The sequence below is a fragment of the Littorina saxatilis genome, linkage group LG4 (assembly GCF_037325665.1).
Source record: "Littorina saxatilis isolate snail1 linkage group LG4, US_GU_Lsax_2.0, whole genome shotgun sequence".
In the NCBI taxonomy this organism is placed as follows: Eukaryota; Metazoa; Mollusca; class Gastropoda; order Littorinimorpha; family Littorinidae; genus Littorina; species Littorina saxatilis.
The window spans coordinates 43,363,442-43,384,165 of record NC_090248.1 but is presented as its reverse complement, the minus strand read 5'-3'; the positions used below and the strand labels follow the sequence as shown (position 1 = coordinate 43,384,165).

At 43.3% G+C, this 20,724-nt stretch overlaps 1 protein-coding gene across 1 annotated transcript; it reads right to left on the bottom strand.

Moving 5' to 3' along the window:
- Window positions 1–1,609: 1,609 nt before the first annotated feature.
- LOC138964812 (uncharacterized) lies at window positions 1,610–16,571 on the bottom strand. The gene is made up of 3 exons (XM_070336851.1): window positions 16,285–16,571; window positions 12,765–12,886; window positions 1,610–11,115 (listed from the first exon to the last, which is right to left on the bottom strand). Exons 1-3 carry the CDS (start codon window positions 16,357–16,359, stop codon window positions 8,313–8,315), a joined length of 3,000 nt encoding a protein of 999 aa, XP_070192952.1. The 5' UTR covers window positions 16,360–16,571; the 3' UTR covers window positions 1,610–8,312.
- Between the last annotated feature and the right edge of the window lie 4,153 nt (window positions 16,572–20,724).

Sequence of the window (20,724 nt, the reverse complement as noted above, 5' to 3'; positions counted from 1 at the left end):
AAAAGTGAAAAAAAGATAAAAAGCCTAACGGTTTTAAGGTTTGTGTTTCTGCAACTGTTTTGACATGCGCAAGTTATCCAGAGAGGGTGAATACAGCGAATGAAATTGTTTTTAGCGCTCTAGCGCCGTTAGTTTGTCAGATCAAGAGGTGGTCCATATTGGGAGCCGGTCCATATTAGGAGCCCTTCCCCTACTGTGAAGGTTAAGTGACGCAAAAGTGTGTACGTCATTTACTTTGGAAAGAGGCGGTAATGAGTTACTTCCCTTCGGGTCTCGTTCTATCACTGACAGCCTGCGAACATGCGTTGGATTATTAAGCCGCCTTGTGAAGGGTGCTTACTGGATTTGCTCTGCCTGTTTGTCCGGGTTTCAGGTGTTTGTTTGTCTACCATGTCACCACGTGAAAAGAGCTCGGTCAATTTTTTTAAAAATTATGTATTAATTTAATTTTTTTCATTAAAAAAAAAATCTCCCTCCCTCTGTCTGTCTCCGTGTCCCACCCCCATATTACCAAGGGCGTCTTTTTGACCCCGTTAAGGTCAACACTTGTTTTGTCATTGAACAGTGCTGAGATGAGTTTTAACTGACTTCAAAAGGCTCGGTACTGAATTGGGGTACCGCGCGCTGGGGATGGAAATGGATGGCAAACAAACAACTGGTTTAGGTGCGTGTGTGCAAGTCAATAAGTGTATTTTAATTAGAGAGAGAGAGAGAGAGAGAGAGAGAGAGAGAGAGAGAGAGAGAGAGAGAGAGAGAGAGAGAGAGAGCGACAGAGAGACACAGACAGTCAGACAGACATACAGACAGACAGGATGAGGTAGAGAGAGGGGGACGCGAGGGCTAGGATAAAGGTTTACAGATCAACGAAGAGCCTAAAAAAATATGTTGACATCTGACCGCGTTGCCCTCTACTGGGATGCATTCACAGACAAGACACCTCGTATGTGTGTATGCTAATGAGCGCGTGTTGTTGATTAGTAACCGGCGTTGCTCATTAGAGTCTTGCCACGCACTGCTTTCTCTCTCGTTCCACGCGCACACACCAATCTTTTCACTTTCCCTCAAGTCAGAAAACTTGGTGTGTCTGAGCAATTCTGATATATGCCGTGAAAATTATGTTGGTGATAGAGATGGAGCATGGCTGTGGAAGAATAAAGAATAGAGTGGGCATAGCCGAGAGAGAGAGAGAGAGAGAGAGAGAGAGAGAGGGGTATCCGTGTTTGTGTGTGTGTGCCAGTGTATGCGTGTGTGTGAGTGTGTGTGAGTGTGTGTATTTGTGTTGGTAGTTTGAGTTTATTGGGCAGGAGTGAAAATGCCTGGGGACTTCAAAGGCAATTACACACACACACACACACACACACTAACCCGTCGCGATATAACCTTCTTGGTTGAAAACGACGTTAAACACGAAATAAAGAAAAACTAACACTAACCATATCATTGTTCACACAAAGCATGTGGTAGTGTTCAAAAGTAGCTTCATCCTCAATGTCATTTGGCAATTTGACCGTGCGAATCAGTACTCTTTGACTGTGCTAATGACTAAGATATGTACATATTATATTCATTTCACTGTTGTTTTAAAATAAAAAACACCACCAGTGGAAACTCGGTTTTGTTTCAAGGATTTATTACTGCTCTACCTAGTGCGAAAATCCTCTCGGATCACAATTTATACACATGTCAACAGCACAAGTCTTCACAAGAACACAGTCAAGTCAGTAGATAAAATATAAAAAAATATTATAATAAAAAAACAGCGAAAAAAAATAAATAAAAGTAGAAATAGAAACCTGACTTTTACTGCAACAAGATTTCCAAGCTATGTACATCTCTGAGTGAATAATGAAAACAACAGTGTAGATCACAATAGTTATGCATAGGCCACAGAATAGGTTGTATGCACATTTACAATAAAGTACATTGGTGAGAAAACATTTTTTTTCTTCTCAGAAGTTGGAGAGTTTCCCATTTCTGCCGCTGGCAACAAACATGTTGTTTTTTTGTTATAAAAGTATCATCATTTCAGACAGCTGTAGTAATTTGTTCCCCAAAGTCTCAATCTATGCCATGATTGAAATATTCAAGAACATGGGACTTGGGAGAATCAATCTTAACAAGAATTTTGCTCTCGCTTGCTTTCACTTTGAACTTCACCCACAATACTTATACTTCTTCTTCTTCTTCTTCTTCTTCGGCGTTCCAGAATTTTTCTGGTTACATGTGAGCTCGTTTGCCCATTTGGGTTCCCCACACTATACTCTGAGAGCATAGTCAGCTCACTCCGCTTTTGTCGAGTAGGCATGCTGGGTATTTTCGTGTTTCCATAACCCACCAAACTTCGACATGGATTACAAGATCTTTTCCGTGCGCACTTAGTCTTGGTCTTGTGCTTGCGTGTACACACGAAGGGGGTCAAGTCACTAGCAGGTCTGCACATAAGTTGACCTGGGAGATCGGAAAAATCTCCACTCTTAACCCACCAGGCGGCAGCGACCGGGATTCGAACTCACGACCTCCCAATTAGGAGGCCGACGTCTTACCACCACGCCACTGCGCCCGTCACTTATACTTCAATAAAGCACTGCTCAATTATTGTCAGCTGTAGAACAACAAATTTTCATTAGAAATTGACTGTTGTGTTATAAAGCTGTTCAATAAATCTAAAAAAAAACTCAGTGGGATTCACAATGAAAAAACAGGCACACGTAGGCTAAAAAGCCTTTACTTACATAAAAACAAAAACAAAAAAACCCCACTGAATTTGTATATATAAAAAAAAGAAGTCTGACATGTACATATTTTGCACACGTGACTAAAAAGGACAATCATACCTGATTCAGCCCACAAAATCAAAAATAAAATGGATGTTCTTGCACCCTGTTGGAAATTTTCTGCAAGCCGATCAGTCTCGCTGTATTGAAAAATTATACAAGCATGCATTCTGTGAATCATAATGCCATAAATATATATATAACAGTTCAAGTGAACGAGGAATGAACACATTACTACTTTAGTTAATTTCAGACAGATATTTCCTTCAACATTTGTCAGGGCCCTTGTGGATACATTCCCATTTATTAGTACAACTACAAGCACAACTGTTTGGCATTAATGAGCATCACTTTCTTTCTTTATTTGGTGTTTAACGTCGTTTTCAACCACGAAGGTTATATCGCGACGGGGAAAGGGGGGAGATGGGATAGAGCCACTTGTCAATTGTTTCTTGTTCACAAAAGCACTAATCAAAAATTTGCTCCAGGGGCTTGCAACGTAGTACAATATATTACCTTACTGGGAGAATGCAAGTTTCCAGTACAAAGGACTTAACATTTCTTACATACTGCTTGACTAAAATCTTTACAAAAATTGACTATATTCTATGCAAGAAACACTTAACAAGGGTAAAAGGAGAAACAGAATCCGTTAGTCGCCTCTTACGACATGCTGGGGAGCATCGGGTAAATTCTTCCCCCTAACCCGCGGGCGGTAATGAGCATCACAGATAACCCTGACAAGCAAATGCATGTCATACAACTTAAAATGATATACATCCTGCTTTAAATGTACATACAACTAGGAAGTATATGTATAGTTAAGGATTGTTAACATCACACATACACTCACGCGCACACTTAAATGCATACACACACTGTACACACAGACATACAGACATACTTGCAAGCACACTTGAAACACACACACACACAACTTATGCACATGCACTTTTGTTATACACAGTGACAAGTACAATATTACACTAATGAAGACACACATAACAGTTCACAGATGTTAGCCTACAATGATTGCTGTCTTTAATTAACTCTGAATTACATACTTACGTAAAGCGTGTACAATGACCCACAAGAAACATTTTCTATATATTCTAAACATTAGCCCTGCAAAAACTATGCTTGAATATGAAACAATGTCGCACACACTCTGTAGACCATACACTTTCAAACTCAACAAATCCTTTCTTTCTTTCTTTATTTGGTGTGTAACGTCGTTTTCAACCGTTCAAGGTTATATCGCGACGGGGAAAGGGGGGGGGGGGGGGGGGGGGGGGGAAGGGATAGAGCCACTTGTTAATTGTTTCTTGTTCACAAAAGCACTAATCAAAAAATTGCTCCAGGGGCTTGCAACGTAGTAAAATATATGACCTTACTGGGAGAATGCAAGTTTCCAGTACAAAGGACTTAACATTTCTTACATACTGCTTGACTAAATTCTTTACAAACATTGACTATATTCTATGCAAGAAACACTTAACAACGGTAAAAGGAAAAACAGAATCCGTTAGTCGCCTCTTACGACATGCTGGGGAGCATCAGGTAAATTCTTCCCCCTAACCCGCGGGGGGTAACAAATCCTTGGAACACAAACACGTATTAGATATTTACATGGCATTTTATCAACATACACATGTATTACAACATGTTTGGATACATCCTATCTTTAAATAACAGCAATATATACCTGTATATTTCACGTAGGAAACAATTCTGAATATATAATAATATTTTAAAAAAGTGGAGCATCTATAACACTGCTAGTGCAAGCATTGTCACCTACTTTTTACCCTAGCATAAGTTTGTCTGTTTGTCCGCACTTATACTGATATACATCTCTGGTGTTTATGTAAAGGTTACATGCGAGTCTCAGTGATTATTAAAAATAATGGTCGAAGTTGGCGGATCATGAAAAATGCGAGCTTCAGCGAGCTTTTTCATGACCGCGAACTGAGACCATTATTTTTAATAATCACTGAGACGAGGTGTGTAACCTCTTTATTCCTCCTTTCTTCAGTTATTCAAAGAAAAGAGGAGTTTTTGTGCGAAAGTTTGATCGAATCCGAATCACTCAACCAGTCAACCTGTGCAGGCGATCGATTAATGCGCGGTTGTATAGTTCCGTGCAAATCATTCCATTCTGTTAACACTTCTTGTCAGTTTTCCTATTTTGGACTAAAATCAAGTACACAGATATGCTGTTATTCTGCTGTGGCGGTAAAGGCAGATATTGTGTGTTCTGTTTATGTTTTAGTATCGCTTAGGATAATGTTCTTCCGTCAAATGGGACTCTCAGACGAACTTTTGCACCCGTGTTCCAACGTTAATTACTGTATGAAGTTCAGTTTTCTGGGGAAAATAGTGTATGAAACCGCTTTATGTTGTTTAAATTGATGAGATGTGTGCATTTGGTTGCGTGTGATCTGTTTATAAAATGAAATATTGTTGAAAACTGACCGTCGGATTGCAGTCAGTGTTGTCGAAGAAACTGAGTGAAAAGAAGGGGAACTACTCTTGTTGCTAGACAAAATATGAGTTACTTGCCTTGGGAATTTGCTTGTGATGAACGTTTGTGCACGGCAGATCTAGATTCAGAAAACAACCGAACTCATGGATTTTATATGGAGATTCATGTGTTCAGGCATGTAGTTGTTAATTTAAATGCGGTATGTTTGTATTGTTTGCTCCAGAGATGTATACTTCGTACGTATAGAGCGTTTGGAACTTTTCAGTCGCAAAAGTAGTACCAAAACAGAACAGCTTCTCAACCCATTGCACTATCGAGGATTCAGGCTGTTGCTGGCTCGTTATTTGTTTGGTTGCTGGGTCATTATCGAAAAATAACTAGCTCTACAAGTTTACAGAGGTAAAGAAGCAGAGGGGGGAATAAGGGTCGATTCGGCTGAAATTTGGTGTGTAGCTTATTGTAGACAGCTTTGACCGTATCAAGATAACCTCTGTGCAGAGCTCTATGTAATAAACCAGTAGTAATAAACAGTGCAAAGTATCGCATAACTAAAGACATAAATAGACAGAATATTTTCGAAATATATGACACTGGGCAAGTAGCTGAATTGGGATCTGGCAGTTTAGAAACAAAGTGACTACCATACTCATACAGACTAGTTCATGTTAATTGCCAAAAGAAACAAAAGGGGTAAGCACCCTCAGTTGATGTAAGTATTGCGCTCATTGGTTTTAAATGTGTACAATTACAATTTACACTGAACATGATAATTTGTTTCAAGGCTTATGCAAGCTAAACCTTTTACATGCCCCTGGTAATTCAAATACATAGAACTGATTCTAATGGGGATTAGTTCAGGTACTATTTATTGCATATTTTTCTTAAACATTGAAATTACATCACCGATGCCCTTGTCTCTAGGCTATAGATTCACCCTGTCAGTTTATGATTGCCATCCAAGATACCCATCGATGTGAGAATCAGTGCAATACATACTTTCAAGCTTAACAATAACATCCATACTTTAAAGTAAAAGATTCTCTCTTTTCAATTTGCTGAGAGTGAGAAATCTCTGAAACTGCCGGCTGAAAACGATCAGTGAAAATAGAGTATTCCTCCATACCCTCTGTCCTCCCTTCACAGATTTGCCCATTGCTTTGGGAGATTTGCACATTTGTTTCATCTGGCTAGAAATGTATTAAGTCACCATTATTTTGATTCAATGCTTACCCACACAAATGCATTCTTCCCAAAGACTTTCTGCAGCATTTTCTGCAAACCTGTTGCCTCATTGTTACTTATCACTCAGGCATCTTCCCAAGGGTACCCCTAAAACACATTTTTATGGAAACATCAGCTTTGCATGCCGTTTAGAGACATCAGTCCCTGTCTGTCTCTTCACATACTGCAGACACGCACATGGCTTTGCCTTCAGCATATCCCACCAAGAATGCCACCACACTGAAAGACTACCCCACCCTTGCTGGCTTCTGCCATGTCCGACTCTTTGACTCAGTATAAACATTGTGACCGTGTCATTCATGCAATGTCTGTCTCTGTCATATATACTGCAGACTTGACATGGCACAGCCCTCAGCGTTATTCAGCATCCCTCCAAGAATGCCACCGGAATGAAAGACAATATATACCCACCCTTTCTGGCCTCCGCCGTGTCTTACTCTTGGAGGCAGAAAATATTGTGACCATGTCATTCGTGTACAGCCATCAATTAGTACACCACTCACACACAGTCACAGAATAAGCTTGTCTCCATTCTGCATGCAGTAAAGTGGACGCCGCTTAATAAAACCGCGGTTAATAGAGCCAGCCGCTTATAAAAGCCAATTTCAGACGGTCCGGATTTATCACTATATCTTATGTATTAGAAAAAGCCGGTTAATAAAACCAACCCGCCGCTTATTAAAGCCAGTTTTCTCTGAGAAATCACGTAGTTTGTGACTAAAACTCACATTATCTTGTTCTGATGTGGAAGACGACCAACAAACAAACACTCATAAAATCGTTCTTCTCTGCCGAGTAATGATTCGTGACGGTGACAGTGAAATTATTGATGTACCGAAGTGATCAAGTACCCGTACATGTACATAATTAAAACATAAGTTCAACATCCTTCGTGAAGTTTTGTTTAGATTCAAACAAGTGTAAATGACGAAAGAAAGTGACTGAGTGACGTAAACAAAAGAGAAGATTTTTTTTATCGAAAATGACGTATTCCTGGACCGCCGGTTAATAAATCCGCCGCTTATTAAAGCCATTTTTCGTCAGTCCAGAAGTGGCTTTATTATGCGGCGACCACTGTGCCTGCTGCTGTTGACTGCTCTATGAACATATTACTCCTTTACTCCATCACACAACTAGCCCAAATAAGGAGACAACCCCTGTGCTGCTTCTAAAGTGTCTGTATTAACCGCTCTTCATACTGCTATGCTAATTAATGCCCTTTTCGTTTTGCACAACACAGCCAAAATGCAGCTCACTTCAAAAACCAGCAGCAGGCTCTGCTCTAGAAGCACCTGCACTGACTCAACTTCACTGCTTGGTGATCATCGCTATCACATCAAGGTAACTTCACTGCTTGGTGATCATCGCTATCACATCAAGGTAACTGCACTGCCTTTGACATCACGGACTTGTCAGCACCAGCTCACCTTCAAATTATGCGCTCTGAAAGCTCACTTGGGTCTAACGTACGGAATGCACCCACGTGAGGTACGGGCATTGTTTCTGCAGTGTGCGCAGCAATTTGTCCTCAAAGCTCTACGATCAGCAAACTCGCTCACACACTGTCACAAAATCCAGAATGCATCCAACATTGAGGCACCAGCTGTCTCTTACTGTTTCTGCTCAGTCTTCAAATGCAGTATAATCAGCAAGTTCACACACGTACCACGTCAAGGATGCGTCCCACCTGAGACACAAGCTCTGTCCATTGTTTCTCTATGATCTGCAAGCTCACTCACACACCGTCGCAACGACCAGAACGTATCCAACATTGAGGCACCAGCTGTCTCTACTCAGCAAAGCAAGCTCACTCACTCACGTACCACATCCAGAATGCGCCCGACCTGAGGCACCAGCTCTCTCCACTGTTTCTGCAGAGTCTGTACCAGCTTGTCCTTGTCCCGCTGACTGTGCACGTAGAGTTTGATCACCACCTCCGGCACCACCTCCCTGCCTCCCTTGGTTCCCCCGATGCCAGCCGCCCCCCCAAAGTGCTGCATGTTGGTGTCCACCACCAGCTCCTCGGGCTCGTCCCAGAACACCAGGCACAGCACATGTGGGTTGCTAGGCGACAGCAGGATTCGCTTCAGGCTCTCCAGGCGTCGCGTCTCCAGGACGTCGTGCTGCGGCTGCTCGGGAAGCCCCCTGACAAAGTCCGGGAGGGGGTAGGTAACCACGTCCTCCAGCACCAGACACAGGTGGTGGCTCGTGACGATGACGCTTCTCTGCTGGATGCGTTCCGGTGGCACCGCCCCGATACTTTCTGTGAACGGCGGCAGCAGCTGGTAGGCTAGAATGTACAGCCACATGGCCTCCTTCTGCTCTGCCGCGGCCGGAAGCTTGCCGGGGGTACTGCTCTCTACCTGGGTAGCTGCAGCCTGGACCTTGGCTTTGATGAGGAAGAGGATGTCATCGATGGCGTCGTCCCCGGGGTAGAGGAACGTCACCTGGCTGGGGTGCGTGTAGACCAGCCCCTCCACCGTGGAGTTAGTGCGCTTGGCGAAAGCGTGATAGAAGTCCTGCTCGATGTCCTGCTGGGTCTTGTCGCCGTGCGGTGAGGGGGATGACACCATGAGGGTCAGGGAGGTCTTCAGCTTCTCCACGAACCCTGCGGTCAGCCGGGAGTCCCTGGTGGCCAGCGTGTGGACGGTGTGGGCATCCGGGCCGGTCAGTCGCAGGAACTGGTCAAACAGCCCCATGGACACCTGCAGCAGGTCGCCCAGCACCAAGACCGCGTAGGCCTTGACCTTGCTCCACTGACTTCCCCGCCCCGACCCTGACCCGCGCGAGGACGGCGACTTGGAGTGCCAGCTGACGGCTGAGTCGGATTTGTGGCGGTTGTGGGTCATCCAGGAGGGGCGAGCGTTGGGGGCGGAGGTCACGGTGGAGGAGTCGGACACGAGGTAGACGGCCCTGGTGCTGAGCATGACCAGGGTCACGACCTCCTTGGTGGGGTCGGTGTAGGGCACCACCATCGTCCACATCACATGGCGTAGCTCTTCCGAGCCCAAGCATGTCGCGGCGACCTTCTTGCTCAGCTCGCTGGGGGAGGAGCACGAGGAAAGAGAGCCGGCGATCTTACTGCAGAAGAAAGCCACCACCTCCCGCCCGCTCATGAGCGAGATGGGCCGAAGCCTGGCGGGCATGGGGTGTAACAGGTCATAGGTCCTAACCGCCTCGCGCATCTCCATCTCGAAGGGGGTGGGGGCTGCCTCCTCCACCTCTCCGCTGGACTGGATGTCCGTAAGATAGTCTTTGTTGTTCACCTCTGCTTCCACTCTCACCACCACCTCCGTCTTCGCATCCCCCTCCCTTCCCCCCTCTCTGGAGAGGGATGAAAAGTCGTGGGCGGAGTGGGAGGTGTTGATGGGGCCGGTGGTGTTAAAGTAGTACCCCTTCCAGTCGAAGCTGGAGGGGAGGGAGGTGCCTGGGTACTGCGTAATGGACACTTTGGGCGGCACGGGCCTGGAATGCTTCTGCGACTGTTCCACGCCGTTGTAGACCACCGCAGGTGCGGCTGACAAGCGTTCACTCTCACATGTCTGTAAACTACTGTCGGCCACGTCCTGACTCTCATTCCCTCCTTCGGGCGCTTCACGCACCGATGGCGACATGCGGTGGGCGTGCTCGGCCCGAAGGTTGGTCAGGCGATCGAGGAAGGTGTCGCGGGAACTGCACAAACTGAAAAGAAGCACTAATTCTCTCTGGCTGTTCTCCGACACCACAGACTTGACCTGCATGGTGATGGAGGTGGGGGTGAAGTCCACCTTCCCCTGCCCAGAGCTAGAGTTGTCCGAGTGGTCAGCGGCGTGCAGGGCTAAGTCCGCGATGTGCTCCATGATGGAGAACTCCCTCAGCACCTTGAGGTGGATGGTCCCTTCGTGGGCTGACTCGAACGTCGCTGGCGGCCAGTAGACGCAGGCCAGGTCCAAACAGTACACCAGATTCTCTGACAGCACCAGCAGGCATGACTTAACCTCCCCACGCTCCTTCATCTTCACCAGCTCAACGAACGCCAGGCGATCCGAGGGCAGGCCGCAGATCTCCTCGCGACGACACACCTCTGTCAAGAGGTCCGACTGGTGCGAAAGGTCAAGGACGTCGAGGGGGCTAGTCACGTCAAGCTGCATGCAGCAGTCTTTCAGGGTGTCAGCAAAGTGCGTCAGAGCGGACTTCTCCACGGCAAACAGCGTGAACAAGCCGCCTTTTCCCACAAAGGCCTCTTCGAGGCGGAGATAAGCGTGGCACGGCCCCACCACCAAGTGCTGGATGCTTCCCAAGGGCAGGATGACACAGGGCCGGAGCTCGGGGATGCCGGGAAAGGTGCTCTCCTCGGCCAGCCCCGACAGTCGCTCCACGATGACCTTGGTGGTGGTGAGGACGGCACAGCAGGGGAAGATGACCGCGGGGTTGGAGTACTGCTGAGCGTAGCACCACATCACGTCCATCACCTGGTCAGTGTTGGGGGACGCTGCAGTGCCCCCCGGGTCGTCCAGCGAGGGGGCTGGAGGGGGGTGGTTGGGGCTGGCGTCCTCGCCCAGCAGGCGGTCCTCCAGCCACGACACGAAGTCCAGCGAGGCCATGGTGGGCAGGTCTGCTGCACTGTACTCCCTCCTGGGACACAGCAAAATACAAAACTTATGCTTTATTATCCTACATACGTGAGAGAGACACTCGTGAGATAATAATCGTTCAAATCACACGTGTGTATATCATGTAAATGAGGTCATGTCAAGCAAGTCTGGCAGGGACCTGTTTTTCCACTCAGACCTAGGAACCCCTGTTTTGCACTTTGAGTATTCTCAATCAAACTTGGTGTATTTTCAAAAAAATGAGCGTACTCCACACAGCGTTTGCACATCTATGATTAAAACATGCCTCATGCGCGTCCGTCACACCGTTAATTAAGTTTACCTATACATTTAAAACAAATGCTTTTTTCAATTTTTACTGACAAAAACTGTACCGTATTTGACGGACTACAAGCCGCGACTTTTTAAAAAAAATTGCATTGCGGCTTATAAAAAGATGCGGCTAAAATGTTACCTAAACTTGAATAGCATTCACCTAATGGAAGTCGCCGCGGATTTTCATTTCGCTCGATTTGCGATTACCGGTACTTTATTAGCTCTCTACTCAAGACTCGGCGCTTTTCTCTTTCTTTCGCGAATCTTCGTTTGTCAACAAGTCGTCGTGACAAGCGTACAGAGAAACACCGGATGTATCAGCATCTCGCGCGCGCGAGATTTCGTTTTTTTGTGTCTCGCGATAGTTGGAGGAGCGAGAGCCGCCATGTTGTGTTTTCCTCTGCTCGAAATGTGCGCTAAAGTCGTAAATCATCCCAAAAAAGCTTATTCCGGGCGGGACTACATGTGTGTGTTGGTTACAAATTGTGTGTGTGATATTTTTCTTCAAACTTTTTCACTTTTCTTCTTTGTTTCACTTGTTTATTCTCGGAGCCGATTTCGCTAAATACCGTACTTTCGTTTGCCTGGTTGTTTTGATTGATTGACACGATCCGATTATATTTTTTTCGACTGCGGCAAATGTAGTGACGTAATCATGTGCCAAAATACTGGATCGGCTTCAGGATGGGCTTGTGAAGAAAAGTAGTCTAGGAATTTTTCTCGTCGTATTTTTTTCCCACTGACCGTACTGAGCATATTCTCGACAATCACGCGTACAAAATACGGCGAAATCGTATGGGTTCCCAGGTCTGTCCACTGCTTATGATGCCAAAGTCACCGAGACAAACGTCATTATAGAAAAAAAATTGCGCTTGCTAATTACCCTCGATGAATATTTAGAGCTAACATGTCACGCCACACTTTCAGTGTGATGTTTCTTTGCTTTGACGTAATAGATTGCACGAGGCTTTAGAAGAGATCGAGGTTCCAAAACAAGCGTCTTCAATTTAGCTGCCTCGACTGCAGGACATTTTCAGTAAAATACACGTAAGTACAGTATGTAGGATAAACAGAATACTACATGGTTTGCTGTGTCGTACCAGATTTACACTCGTTGCTTTTTCAAATAGTGAACAGCTCGCTTTCGCTTGCAGTTCAATATTTAAAAAAACAACTCGTGTAAATCTGGTACGACACAGCAAGCCATGTAGTATTCTCTATTTATCTTCTGGCTTGCGATTTTATGAGCTTAGGCGCACGTCTTTTGTTTCCTGTTGCAATCTTCAAAAGGCAGAGTAAAAAAACTGTGAAAGCAGCAGTGAAAAGAATTGTCAGCTTAAATGAAGGTAAACCCACCTTGCAGTGGGGGCAGCCGGCCTGGCTTCAGACGAGGGATCAAAGGGGTGAGCTTCAGGGATGGGGCTGGGCACGTCTGCCCCTTCAAGCTCTTGGGCGCTGGTACATGATGATACAGAAAGCTGGAGAGAAAAAAACTACAATGTACGCAGTGGATACTGAATTACAGTACTACCCCTATTCTAAGACCCCCCAAATTAAGAGGAGGGAGTCTTAAAATTTGAGGTAATGTACAGAGGGTCTTAAAAACGAGAGGCAGACCTGTTTACCCTAAACCCGAGGCAAGAGTACTTTCCCAAAAAGTTGAGTGTATTTTTCAAAAAGTTGGTGTACTTTGCAAGCAAAGCCATATGTGACGGTCCACCACGAAACCAGTCTTAAGTCGCAGCAAACGAAAGCGAGCTAGTTCGAGGAAAAGGCACTGAGGGTCTATCTGGGTGAAATTCACTTTTTTGCAGAAACGTGTTCTGTAGACCCCAAATTACATGACAACCAAACAAATATGCCAAAATCAATCGCTAAATAGTTAAATTATTGGATTTAAATGCAATACATTCATCAAAAAAGTCCAGCATGACATCAAAATGCCTCACTTTGACCGATAATTTGCTTAGTGTATCCCTGACAGGGCCCCAACAAGTTTGGTACCGTCGGAAAGCTTATTGCATCAGCTTTCGCGCCCTGCTGCGCAGTGGTTCAAAATACCCGTCCACTTCCTCCAAATAAGGAAACCGGCACGTAAACAAATTTTAAGATTGAACCAATCAGCTTTGTCTGCCTTCCAAAAAGGACTAGCAACGGCCTCCTCATTGGTCAAATCAGTCCAGGGGGAAGTAACACAGTATGATTTCCGTTCGCTGAACGAAACCAAAACAATGACTGACGTACGCCGATTGACAGCGCTTCTCAACTGCGATTCGCTTGAAAATAACCACGAACTCCAAGATTTGTTGTTGGATTTCTTTGCCGAAGACGTTGCTGGATTCAGTGACTCCGATTCTCATGCCGAAATATGTGACGCTTGCTGAATATGCGGACGAAGAGGAGACAGACCGTCCGCTTTTCAGTGTCAAAAACACCGTTGGCGTTTCTAATGGCACTGCATCAACTGCAAGAACACACGTAGTTGAGGCGAGTTGTAGAGGACTCAGGAGATGTGATGGAGGTGCATGCTGCAGTTCGTTAATTGCAACAGGGCTGTGATGTGCTCGAGAGAACTCGCCTTCGTTGCTGCAAAGCCAATGGAACTGGCTGCAAACAGATTAAAGTTCCCGACGCTGCACCCAGAAATACTCGTCGTGGATGTATCACCCAGTTTGATCCGGAGGAAATTGTAGCTCTACAGCTCTCAGTGCAAGACATGTGACATGTATAAAGGTGAGGTTGGAGGTGGTGTCAACATTGATGTGCAAGAGCTTTTGTGGTGAACAGACTGTCACAGTGGAGGAGTTCCTGTGTTTGGGATCTACATTCTGATCTGTACGTACTACGTATTCCTATTGGATGCCAACAAAGTGATTGATACAAGTAAGTTGATTTTGCTCAAGTGTTTGTCAAACTAATGGACAAAAACGTAGGTGAGATGCATGTAACCTCTTTATTCCTGATAATGACAGTGAAAATGTTTGCTGATGTGTATGACCTGTATTTGACCGTTTTCCTCCACATGTATGATGTAAACAAAGCCTTCAAAAATGGTGATAATTGTTCTTTTAACCCTTCGTTTTGCATTTAAATGATGCATGAAAGATCAAAGTACACTTGTGCAACATTTGGAAGGGTGAGGTTAATTTTCAACCCCCGTTGCTAAGGAAAATGTGAAGCTGGTGCCTTCCAAAACTTTCAAGCCCGATTTCTCAAAATGGCCGCCGGTCAACTTCTTTCATAAAAATGGCCGTAATATCGTTATTTATTGACCTAGAGCTTTAATTTTTTTTTCTAAACATCCAGGAAAGACTAACAATTTCAAAATAATAACTAACTCAAATCATCCAAATTTCGACTTAAGACTGATTTTGTGATGGACTGTCACATATGGGCTAGGTAAAATGTACGCGTGGGTGCAAACGTGTTTGTGTAAGAATAGCATGTCTTGTGAACACCTTCAGAATTTCACTCCTTCCAATACAACAGGGATAAAACAATGTTATTTACCTGTCAGTTTATAGCATTATAACCAGTGTCTTCCAAACAGATTGATAATGAAAAGATGAAGTTCGTGAAATAACATCTGCGGTTGACAGTGGCAAGTTCATTTTTACAATCATCTCAGAAAACATTGCTTCAGCACGGACTACAGCCTTTTCTTCTGGCAGGATTTGCTTTGCGGGAATGAACTTCATAATTCCTAGGCAGCTTTCAGCGGATTTCATTGCAGCAACCTTGTCCAGGTGAGATTTGGAACTGCAGTGTCGTTCGATGTCATATTTCCCAGCCTGGCCAACGGAGAAATCTGATTTACAATACTTGCAGTGTGCATGACTTTTTCCCATAGTAGACTACACAATTCCTGGCTCTTTCTTATATTTCTCCAAGAAAATCTGCTGCTTCTGCTGTTTAGATTTGGTACAGTCATCCGAAACTGGCACATTTTTCCGCTTCATTTTGCCACGATTGTCCAGACGATCGCACATGCCAACAACTGAACAAGGTTTCCACAGCTGAAGACTTGCTGTCATGGTTATCTCCCTTCGACCGAAACCGGTATCAGTTGTACCATCCCGTAATCAGCACACCAACACCGGAAAACGTATTCTAGACTTTTTCTTAGGCGTATTTTGTGTGTGTGTCGCGTATTTGCGTACCGATAATAATTTGGCGTACAAAATACGCCCAAATCATACTGGTAAACAGGTCTGGAGAGGGTATTAAATTGGGGGGGGGGGGGGGGGGGGGTGTTCCACGGTAAACACCAATTACAGGCCAATTCCTGATTATTTTTCATTCATAAGAGAGCTTTCAGATTTCACCATATCGTTACCTCTTCACAAACAATTTCACATTTGGAGTGTGCTATGCAGCAGCGGCTAAATAATTCATAGTCCACCATGTAAACGCTGTTTAGCATGCTTACCAACTTTGTTCAACTTACCAATACTGAAAACCCTTAACATTTGAAAAAAACAAACTACCTCCCCATCCTCTCTCCACCCCTAACACACACACACACACACACACACACACACACACACACACACACACACACACACACACACACACACACACACACACACACATAAAACAAACACACACATAAAACAAACAAACACACACACACACACACACACACACACACACACACACATGCAAACACACAAATCACCAAGCCACACTTAAGATTGTTAACTTACAAAACTTTCACAGAAAATTGTCACTGGACTATAGAAAACTCCCAGACCATTTCTGAGCTTCCTTTGATAATTCCTTTGTCTTTTCTTTCTTTTAGCTTAGTGGTTTGAAGGTCATGTGCTTTGTTTCCTATGTCTGTGATGCTATCTTAACAAAAAATTGTATCACCTACCTGACTAGGTGAACTGCGGCCAGGAATGAAGATGCCAGCTGCAGAGCGGTGACGAGTGTGCTTCAAGTCGGGCATTGAGCAAGGGTGAGTAAGCGGGCGGTGGGGGGCTGAGCTGCTAGTCACTGAGTTGCTTCCCCCTTGTTGCTGGCCTAGAGCGGCAACACGGCAATACTGACTTCACAGTATGTTTTCATGACACAGGCGCATCGTGGGTTAGATCTGTGCTTTCTACACAAAGCTTTTCCAGCCATGGATCACACTTTACAGTGTTACTCTGCCATTTCTTGATCAATTTTTAAAATTTGTTCACTTCATATCTTTCCTGCAAAATGATTCAAAGAATGATTTTTCTTGATAATCTACGAACAAATAAAAGAAATGGAATAGATACTTGGAAAAAGAGAAGAAAAAGATAACATACCGCAAAACCCACCACTACAAAACTTAAGTATAACAGAAAAATGTTAACCACATAAGACATTAAGAGTCTGCTGCTTTCAGATGAAATACTGTATTACTTTCTGAATGCCAAAATTACAGTACTGAATTACTGAACAAAATACTGGAGATGGAGCTATCCAATATATATAAAGGCCTAACATTCCAACAACTGAGATAGAAATAAAGAAATGCAAGGCTCTACATCTATGGAGAGAAAAAAAAGATAAGCCAATTCCAAATTAATCAACTATTTCTCGCTCACTGACTCAGGTACAGCCATAATTATTTATGGCCGGTGCAAAATATGAAAGTTTGTTCTACTTGAGATGTCTTCCTTCCCATGCATACAGTTATGTACAAGACTGAAGGCTTGTCACGGGGTAAGAGCATGCACCATATCGATGCAATGTTCTCTTTTTTATTTTAACAATAATTATTTCTAAATGTATTTTAAACAACTTTCCTATATGGTCAGGAATCTGTCAAGGTGTGCAAATGCAAAAATCCTGTTCTGGATACTTTTATTACTTTGTATTTTATTCTGTTTTTAAATGACTACAATATAAACAATACAGTTATGAAGTATTCCACATGCAGATTCTATCCATACCAAATTTATGTCTGTCAGTCGTCTGGATGCTGAGAAAATTGACTTTGTTCAAGAAAAAAAGCACCTTTTTGGGCACACAAGGCGTTACGCGAAATGCATGGTACATTGTGCATTGAATAACCAAGTTACTGATAAGGGTATTTTCCATGACTAGATCCACAGGTCGCCATTTCCGAACACGCAAACTTTTTACGTCTTGTCACTGCCAGTTTTGACACTGGCTTGCTTTGAGTCAGTTTCTACGCAGTGTCTCTTCGACAAGCACGTCAAGCATTTGCTACGCAGTCAGATTATCGGTAATGTTTGCTGGTCCTGTCATTTCACTAAACTGGACCAGCCACTGTTTGTATCTATCTGCACTTTCGTAAATTCCGTTTCGTAACCGTCACTAAGACTTGACGAACTGTCATTTTTTTCACCGCGATACACAGTTCATTGCGAAGATCTTCCTCGGTAATTCGTTCCAATTCCGCATACTTTTTGTTGTCAAGAAACAACTCGAAAGAAAGTTTCAAACTCATCATCCTCCATCTTGCTTGTCGAAGCGCTAAAGTACTTTATCGATGCAAAAACAAAAGCAGAAAACTTCGACGAAACCGACTCAAATGCAGCGCAGACGACACGACGAGATAACGGAAGGAAGTGAGCCTCGCTTTGGCTTAAGTGTCGTTAAAAATACCATTATTCTCGTATGCAAATACGAACGAGAAGTTGGTCATACGAACAAGCCTTGTGCTGGCGACTCAAATCGCTGCTAGCTGGGGGGGGGGGGGGGGGGGGGGGGGGGGAATGGCTGGGCAACGAAAATCGCCGCTGGCGTGCTAAAGGTTAATTTTTCTTTCTTTCTTATTTTTGTTAAATTCCATGACTTTCCATGACTTGAATTGAAATTCCATGACTTTCCAGGCCTGGAAAATTAAAAATCAAATTCCATGACTTTCCAGGTTTTCCATGACCTGTACGAACCCTGCCTAAAGCTGAACCTAAGAAAATGACAGCACCTTAAAATTATGTTATGGTGTAAATGTAACATACAGTCATTTGTGCTTTTATCTGCAAATATTTGATAAACCGAACACTTGACTGGAAAATAAAATGCTGCAATTGAAGGACAGGAATACCGAGATGTTTATTCATGTAAATTTAAGGAGGATTAAAAAAGTCTAAAAATTGTAACACTTTTTAGACTCCTTGACAGATTCTTGGCCATATAACAATTCCCTCTCAAAAATGCATACTAAATCCAGACGGGAACCATATCTATAAATACCAACAAACATTTTGGCTATCACAATCAAATAATTCACATAACTTAGTATTGCCTTGAAACTTTGTGAATTTTCAAACACGCCCCCAAAAAACTTCCTTAACGGTAATTTTAATAATCATACTATATTTACAATTCACTTTATCCTCAATGCATTTCCAAATGGGCATAATTTTCGGGCAAAAAAAAACCAATTCAATATAATCAATTTCGGTCTCACAATAAGTAGAACAATTACTCAAGGAAATACCTATTGTATACAATAAAATATTTGTGGGGTAAATATGTAGAGGTTACATGCCGAGTCTCAGTGATTATCAAAAATAATGGTCGAAGTTAGCGGATCATGAAAAATGCGAGCTTCAGCGAGCTTTTTCATGACCGCGAACTGAGACCATTATTTTTAATAATCACTGAGACGAGGTATGTAACCTCTTTATTCCTCCTTTCTTCAGTTATTCAAAGAAAAGAGGAGTTTTTGTGCGAAAGTTTGATCGAATCCAAATCACTTAACCAGTCTACCTGCGCTGGTGATTGAATAATGCGCGGTTGTATAGTTCAGGGAAAATGAATCAATTCTGTTAACACTTCTTGTCAGTTTCCCTGTTTTGAACTAAAATCAAGTACACACTTATGTTGTTATTCTGCTGTGCCGGTAAAGGCAGATAGTGTACACGTGTTCTGTTCATGTTTTGGTATCGCTTAGGAAATGTTCTTTCTTCGAATGGGACAAGCAGACGAACTTTTGCACCCGTGTTCCAACGTTAAAAACTGTATGAAGTTCCGTTTTCTGGGGCAAAATAGTGTATGAAACCGCTGTATGTTCTTTAAATTGATGCGATGTGTGCATTTGGTTGCGTGTGATCTGTTTATAAAATGAAATATTGTCGAAAACTAACCGTCGGATTGCAGTCTCTTGTCCAAGCAACTCAGTTCAGAAAATTTGGAAGGGGAACTACTCTTGTCGTACGAGAGTTACTTGCCTTGGGAGTTTGCGTGCACTCATAAGAGATCTAAAGCGAGGTTCTCTGCACTGATCGTTAGATTTGGATTTAGAAAACAACCAAACTCATAGATTTTATATGGAGATTAATGTGTTCAAGCCTGTAGTTGCCAGTTTAAATGCAGTATGTTTGTATTGTTTGGTCTAGAGATGTATATTTCGTACATTGGAGCGTTCGGAACTTTTCAATCGCTAAAGTAGTTCCCTCAAAGTCTAACTCATCAACCTGTGAGCTATCGTGGATTCAGGCTCGTTGTTGGGTAAGTGATTTTGGTTGTTGGGTACGTTACCAAAAAATAACTAGCCCTACACCTTTACAGAGAGAAAGAAGCAGAGGGGGGAATAATGTGCAATATTTTCCATTGTAACATTCGCAATCTTGTTTCAGTGGTTACTTTGTTTACCATTAACCAGTGAAGAGCATCTTTCCACTTGAACACATACCAAAAACCAACAGCTTCTTGTGCACAGTGGGAACTTATTGCTGAATTAATGTCATTATTGACACCATGTCAACATTCATTCAGCAAAAAACTGATATACACTGTACTGATTTGAGCTTCAAAATACTTATTTTGCATACAAAATGATACTTTGAAGTGTTTTTTCTTTATAAATTATATAATTAATTGTTTTTAACCCTTTACCACTTGAATCGCCCGGAGGAAGTGCCTTATGCGTTCCCTGAATCGGCCGAAATCGCCCAATACACACCTTGCGCGCACTTTCACTTTCGCGATCAAACGGATGTAGAACTAAAGAACGGTGACGTACTTGTACTTCCGGTTTACTTTGGTGGTTAGACCAACAACGTGCGATCAGAGTTTGTATAAACTATATTCTTCTATGTACTTTGATGCGATCAACCGATCTTGAACTGTGATTTTTCCAAATCATCCAGGAATCAGATAAGGATAGCTTGACTTTGGGTCAAGTGGTAAAGGGTTAAAGGAAAATATAAAATCCAATAGAATCAAATAAAATCAAGACAAATAGGAACAGACTAGCAACCATCTATTTACAAAAAGGCAAATGAATTGTAACTGACCATGCTCTAAACAGAATAGAGCAAGCTTTCTAATAACATCAAACGAAAAGGAAGAAACAACATCAAGGGGA